General features: G+C 41.1%; 1 protein-coding gene across 3 annotated transcripts in view; it reads right to left on the bottom strand.

Moving 5' to 3' along the window:
- The window catches only part of LOC123506791, a 21460-nt gene that overhangs the window by 6137 nt on the left and 7823 nt on the right, over positions 1-7500 (bottom strand). For 2 of the 3 annotated variants that reach the window (XM_045259128.1, XM_045259129.1), the window contains 2 exons: positions 6671-6791; positions 3816-3947 (listed from right to left, as the gene is read on the bottom strand). In XM_045259128.1, the coding sequence (XP_045115063.1) occupies positions 3816-3947; positions 6671-6791 (253 nt within the window). The remainder of the gene's footprint in view (positions 1-3815; positions 3948-6670; positions 6792-7500) is intronic. The other variant, XM_045259130.1, reaches the window with a different exon arrangement.

The following is a 7500-nucleotide window of genomic DNA, read 5'->3' as shown; positions in this document are numbered from 1 at the left end:
CTCGGAATCATGCCAAGTCTGTTCTTCAACTTGCCAAACATTCCTTCATAAGTAGAAAATGTCAAAATCTTTCAAACTCTAACTCCCCTCGAGACTTTTGGCATTTAGCCAAAAACATCTCATATAGTTTCACTTCATCTTTCCCTCCTTTATTTCATCCTGATGAAATAAAGTTGAACTCTTCTCTCAAACCTTTGCTCACAACTCCACTTTGGATGATTCTGGTTTTGTCCCTCCCTCTCCTCCTACCTCTGACTATTTCATGTCTACAATTAAAATTCTTCGTAACGATGTTTTCCATGCCCTCGCTGGCCTAAACCCTCGGAAGGCTTATGTTCCTGATGGGGTCCCTCCTATTCTTCTCAAAAACTGTGCTTCCGTGCTTGCCTGGCCAAACTCTTTCAACTTTGTCTATTTACTTCTATCTTTACTTCCTGCTGGAAGTTTGCCTACATTCAGCCTGTTCCTAAAAAGGGTGACCGTTCTAACCCCTCAAACTACCGTCCTATAGCTTTAATCTCTTGCTTGTCTAAAGTTTTTGAATCTATTCTGAATAGGAAGATCCTCAAACATCTGTCACTTCACAAGCTTCTGTCTGATCGCCAGTATGACTTCCGTCAAGGTCGCTCTACTGGTGATCTACTGGCTTTCCTTACTGAGTCTTGGTCATCCTCTTTTAGAGATTTCGGTGAAACTTTTGCTGTAGCGTTAGACATATCAAAAGCTTTTGATAGAGTCTGGCATAAAGCTTTGATTTCAAAACTGTCCTCCTACGGCTTCTGTCCTTCTCTCTGCAATTTTATCTCATGTTTCCTTTCCGATTGTTCTATTGCTGCTGTGATAGACGGCCACTATTCTTCTCCTAAGTCTAATAATAGTGGAGTTCCTCAGGGTTCTTTCCTGTCACCTGCTCTCTTTCTATTATTCATTAATGATCTTCTTAACCAAACTTCTTGCTCTATCCACTCCTACGCTGATGATACCACACTGCATCTTTCCACGTCCTTTCAGAGACGACCAACCCTTCAGGAAGTCAACAGATCACGGATGGACGCCACATAATGCCTGACTTTCGATCTTTCTAAGATTTCCGATTGGGGCAGAGAAAATCTAGTAGTTTTCAATGCCTCAAAAACTCAATTCCTCCATCTATCAACTCGACACAACCTTCCAGACAACTATCCCCTCTTCTTCAATGACACTCAACTGTCTCCCTCTTCCACAATGAATATCCTCGGTCTGTCCTTTACTCATAATCTTAACTGGAAACTTCACATCTCATCTCTTGCTAAAACAGCTTCTATGAAGTTAGGTGTTCTGAGGCGTCTCCGCCAGTTTTTCTCGCCCCTCCAACTGCTTACTTTGTATAAGGGCCTTATTCATCCGTGTATGGAGTACTCTTCGCATGTTTGGGGGGGTTCCAGTCACACAGTTTTACTAGATAGGGTGGAATCAAAAGCTTTTCGTCTCATCAACTCCCTCCTCTGACTAACTGTCTTCAGCCTCTTTCTCACCGCCGAAATGTTGCATCTCTTTCTATCTTTTATCGCTATTTTCATGCTAACTGTTCTACTGATCTTGCTAACTGCATGCCTCCCCTCCTCCTGCGGCCTCGCTGCACAAGGCTTTCTTCTTCCTCTCATCTCTGTTCTGTCCAACTCTCTAATGCAAGAGTTAACCAGTACTCTCAATCATTCATCCCTTTCACTGGTAAACTCTGGAACTCCCTCCCTGCATCTGTATTTCCGACTTCCTACGACTTGTCTTCTTTTAAGAGGGAGGTATCGAGGCATTTGCTCCCTAATTTTGGTTGACGCTTTTCCACTTTTTAGAGAGCCAGCACTCAAGTGGGCTTTTTCTTTAATCTTTTCTTTGCCCTTTGGCCCTCTTCCCTACATAAAAAATAAAAAAGACGTCCATGCGTAGGTTCGAATCCCACCACATACAGCTTTAAAGCTATGCCATTTGTCTAGTGGTTTTAAGTTACCTGCATGTCACCATGATACCCAGGATCTAGGTGGTTACACCAAAGATGCTCTTGGGTGGTGATATGGGCCCCAATATGGGTACCACTATAAATAAAATTGCCTGCGCCACTAATGGGCGGAAGCTTAGCAGCGCTTCCCACATATACTCTTGAAGTATACCTACAGGCGTTATAGGCCATAACGTAACAAAAAAAATAAATAAATAAATAAAATAAATAAATAAATAAATAAATAATAAATAAATAAAATAAATAATTAAGAATGAGATAGATAAATTAGAAATCTTGGCAATCCATCATCAGAACTATAAAAAATACCCTGAAAACACGAGTGTCTTCTACTTCAGCCTTTGGAAAGTAGTTATGGTGAGAGAGGAAGGCGCTTCAGAATACGGGGCTATATATAAGTGTAACGCAATATTGTCCACCACACGTGTCTGCAAAAGGTATTTTCAGTCTTACCTCGCCTTGTATTCATCCATTTACATCCATCAAAGGCCCATTCACGTTGCCTTCAAACAAAACATATTACAAATCATTCAAATAATAGACCACACTTTCTTTTTCCCATCAAACTTTACAGGGTGTCTTTGCTAAGTGTATCTGTGTGAACGCTCTGCTAAACTTCTTGGTTCACATGAGTTTATCCTTCAGCATGAAAACAATGTGTGAAAGAGAGTCCATTATGTAACGTAAATGGGTGGGGAAGTCCGTCTAGCAAGGAAGAATCGTAGCATTCCAATTAATTATAGTCAGTTTTCAGTGGTAAGGAAACGAAACAAAATTAAATGAAAAAATATTCACAGACTAATACAGTGTCAGCAGAGATACATTATAATTATTCGTATATAACAAAAATGTTTGGCATTAAACCAGTACGCAGAGGGAGAGAGAGAGAGAGAGAGAGAGAGAGAGAGAGAGAGAGAGAGAGAGAGAGAGAGAGAGAGAGAGAGAGAGAGAGAGAGAGAGAATCATACAGAACTGGCTGAAAGATCAATGATAACAAACCATTTTCCTCAGCGTTTCAAGACACGCTTTCCCTGAACACGGCCTCAGGTGGAGACGAAGGCTTGTGTTCAGGTACCACTGACTTACCTGAAAGCTTCCCTTCATGCAGATCACATGCTCATATCATATCAACCAATGAGAAAAATGCATATATACACTTCTTTGTAAAAAGGAAAATGAACGGACGGTAATATCAAAACAGGCATTGCAATAGTTTGGATGGTAGCTATACTATCATAAAATATGTAAGATGCAATCAGCAGCCAAAGTAGAAGAGAAAAATCTGTATACATTCAAGAAACAGGCATTTGGTCTCGGGTTAGGAGCACGATGATAGACAGGTGGTGTTCATTTCGCTTATGCACGGATGGGGGCAGTTTCGGAACAAAAAAAAATTGCCTCTTTCTTACAGGCAGGATGGACAATGCAAGCTTCAAGCAAAAGACATACGTAATAGTAGTAGTGGCGGTGGTAGTAGTAGTAGTAGCAGTAGCAGTAGCAGTAGCAGTAGCAGTAGTAGTAGTAGTAGTAGAGGAATAAGAGGAAGAAAAAGAGGAAGAAGATGAGGAGGTAGAGGAAGAAAAGGAAGAGGAGGAGGAGGAGGAGGAGGAGGAGGAGGAGGAATGGTACATAAGCATGAAGTAATCTAGAAAAAAAATGTTCAGAGAGAGAGAGAGAGAGAGAGAGAGAGAGAGAGAGAGAGAGAGAGAGAGAGAGAGAGGCGGACTGGAAAATGATAAATAGGTAGACGAGCGGCGTTCCTGTTACTGTAATGTACGTCTATCCAAAATAAAGTCATGCATGAGGCAATCCATCGTACCTTTCCCATCACGAGGTTATTGTTATTGTTCTGAATGTGACACATGCTGTCGTAAGCCTCAGCCTTGGCGCGGGCCATTATGTCGCTCACGAACCCACGAACCATCTCCATCAACCTTTCGTCCGGCGTCATCTGCGGGGAAGCCACTTGGGGGGTTAGATGAGCGGGAAGGAGGCTGTGGCTGGTGTGTGTGTGTGTGTGTGTGTGTGTGTGTGTGTGTGTGTGTGTGTGTGTGTGTGGTAGGTGAGGGATTAAAAGAGCGGAGAGACTGATTGTGGCTGTGTACACGTTAGTAATGGTGGTAATTGTATTATTATTATTATTATTATTATTAGTAGTAGTAGTAGTAGTAGTAGTAGTAGTAGTAGTAGTAGTAGTAGTAGTAGTAGTAGTAGTAGTAGTAGTAGTAATAGTGGTGGTGGTGGTGGTGGTATTATAGTAGTAGTGGTAGTAGACAAAAATAAGGGAAAAATACAGTTGACAATGGCGGGAAATAATCTCACAATTTGCCTCGCCGCTTTCCTGTCTCACACTTTCTTTTTCCGGAACAGAAATGTGGAGGAAATTTTCCATTGATCGCTCGGGAAGAGTTTTTGACTGTTAGTGAGAGAGAGAGAGAGAGAGAGAGAGAGAGAGAGAGAGAGAGAGAGAGAGAGAGAGAGAGAGAGAGAGAGAGAGAGAGAAACAGACAGGAAAGCAGGAACAGAGTAACTGGCTGGCTATCGACCTGCCTCGCTGCCTTACACTTGTTCCCCTTGAATGGTTAAGTTAGTGTTCGCTGAGAGTTCTATATGTGTTGTGTGTCTGGCGAGCCATACCAATGTTGCCTGGGTACGTCTATTTTTTCTTTTATGTAAGAGGGGAAAACTGGCCAAGGGCAACATTAAACGAAAAAAAAAAGGCCCACTTAGTTACCAGTGCCCTTGCAAGTCCGACAGAGTTAGCCAAAAAAAAAGTGGACATATGTCTCGAAACCTACCTCTTAAATTAAGTCAAGTCATAGGAAGTTGGAAATACAGAAGCAGGCAGAGATCTTCAGAATTTACCAGAGAAAGGAATGAATGACTCCATGAAATAATTAGTTTGAAGAGAGAAGACAAGTGTGTTGATCTTGTTCTTTTTTTGCATCGATGGTCTTGCTAAAATATGACTGAATTATGAAACGTTTACAAATGCCCTGAAGAAATAAATTGAACGAAGATGTGCTTGGTCGTGTTTTTAATGATATTGTTCATGTTCTTTCTTTTCGTTGTTGATGCAAAAGTCTTGTTAAATGATCATCTCAAATACCAATTACTTCCATTATAGTCTTTTTAAATCACTCTCTCTTCGTTGAATTATCACCAAAAAGATCTTCCGCTATGTGCAGTGTTTCTTCGCTTATTAGCCCATATTCTGAAACACTTCTGCGCCCTACCTCCGTTATTTCAAAAGGCTCTAATTGATGCTACGATGGTTTTTAAGGGTGTTTATATGGTTTAAGTAACAGATTAACAAAACTTTTATATTATCAACAAGAGAAACACGTGTGAAAACCCTGCTAATCATCTCTGTGGCCTTTGAAAACAGTCGCGGTGAGCGGGTGAAGTGTTCCAGTATGTGGGCCATTGTCATCATCAATACTTCCTTCAATAAAACAATAATCGGTGCTTTGGATACTGTTCGAGATGAAACCCGGAAAGTTTTGAGGATACTACCTCTTAATTTCCACAGATCCATTTGACGATATCTTATTTTCTTTCAGTAGGATGATGTTTTATCAATTCATTCTCCTCCTCTTTTACTCACTTATCTCTTATTCTCCATTTTTTCATTTCTCTGTTTTCCTTGTCTTTATTCTTCACTGTCTTTTTATTATTCTTCCTTTCTTTACTTTTCTTATTTTTAAGTATACATCTGCTACATCTATCTTTCGTAATTCTTGTACTTGCAGCTACTTTTCCTTCTTTTTCGTCCCTGGTCTCTCCTTACATCATTTCTTTATATTAGTAACGTTTTCAGAACTAAATGCACTCCTCATACAAACACGGAACCAAGAAACTATAAAACTTAAAGGCACATCACTGCTCTATCTCCAAAGGCGTGGCACATCAGGCCATGGTGTGTGTGTGTGTGTGTGTGTGTGTGTGTGTGTGTGTGTGTGTGTGTGTGTGTGTGTGTGTGTGTGTGTGTGTGTGAGTTTGGGGAAAAGATTTATCGTGGGCACATGGAGCGACCTTTCCTTCGACAAGTTGACACTAAAAGCCTTGGGAAATACCACAGCCCCTGTGGATACATCAACCTTAAGGCACACTAGCCAGACTTACGGGAAATGAGCTCGTGACTTGTGACACATAGAAACATTTCTCTTTTTCCTTCAGCGCTGTGATGAACAATCGATCATTATGTATATACTATGAAGAAAGGAAGGCTGAGTTTGTCCTTACTTGATTACTAAGAGATTCTTCACATACACAGCTACTAGAGAGAGAGAGAGAGAGAGAGAGAGAGAGAGAGAGAGAGAGAGAGAGAGAGAGAGAGAGAGAGAGAGAGAGAGAGAGAGAGAGAGAGAAGAAAGACTGCATGGCAAAGTAGTATATAATATCACACACACACACACACACACACACACACACACACACACACACACACACACACACACACACACACACTCCGCACACACTCTCACATATATATAAACACGCACAGTAACATGAACAATGACATAAATGATGATGATAACGATGATGATGGTGACGAGGTGGAGGAGGAGGAGGAGGAGGAGGAGGAGGATAATAGTAACAATAATAGAGAACAACAATAACTACTACTACCATTTCTACTATTACAACAACAGCGTTCAATATTACGCATACCTGTTTAGAGGAGGTGGTGGTGGTGGCAGCTTGCTCCTTGGCCCTCGCCAGCACCTCCGTCACCAGCCTGCCCGCCACCTCCCTCAGTCCCGCGGCTTCTTCCGCGCCGCCTTCCTTCTCCCTGAGACACGGGGAATGCGCCATCACTTCAACCAGCTTTACATAACATGACTTTCAGAAGTACATAAAAAGTCGCTTGCTAAGACGTAAAAAAAAAAATAAATAAATAAAATAAATAAATAAATAAAAAATAAGAATAAATAAATAAATAAAAATACGAGGGGCGCTGAAGAACGTAACACATGAATACAGAAGTGCTGTGTGAGAATTTTGAATTAAATAATTTCATATAAGAAAATTAAGGAATATGATTTCTTTAACGTACATCCATGTGTGTGTGTGTGTGTGTGTGTGTGTGTGTGTGTGTGTGTGTGTGTGTGTGTGTGTGTGTGTGTGTGTGTGTGAATGGTAGATTAGCACAACACTGAGAGGGGGAGAGCTGAAGAGAGTCACCTCCTTAAATCAAAATTCAGAATTCCACGATATCATCAATTCCCAGAGACAGACAGACAGACAGACAGACAGACAAAAAAATAAAAGAAAAGAAGAAAGACAGACAGGTAATAGGGAAGGAATGAAGCACACAATCCGATAGTTGCGTGTAGCAGGTTTCCGTTAACAACACAGGCAACATAACGTTATTTGGTCATCAGTTCGTTGATACCACGAGTAAACAACGTAAAGACGCCAGGGAAACATTGAACACCTATAGTGAAGCAGACAACAACACTTATTAGCCCACCAAGATACTCGGAAAACTCAAATCCAGT

This window comes from Portunus trituberculatus, chromosome 20 (genome assembly GCF_017591435.1).
Source record: "Portunus trituberculatus isolate SZX2019 chromosome 20, ASM1759143v1, whole genome shotgun sequence".
Taxonomy (NCBI): Eukaryota; Metazoa; Arthropoda; class Malacostraca; order Decapoda; family Portunidae; genus Portunus; species Portunus trituberculatus.
This window is presented reverse-complemented; position numbering and strand designations above follow the sequence as displayed.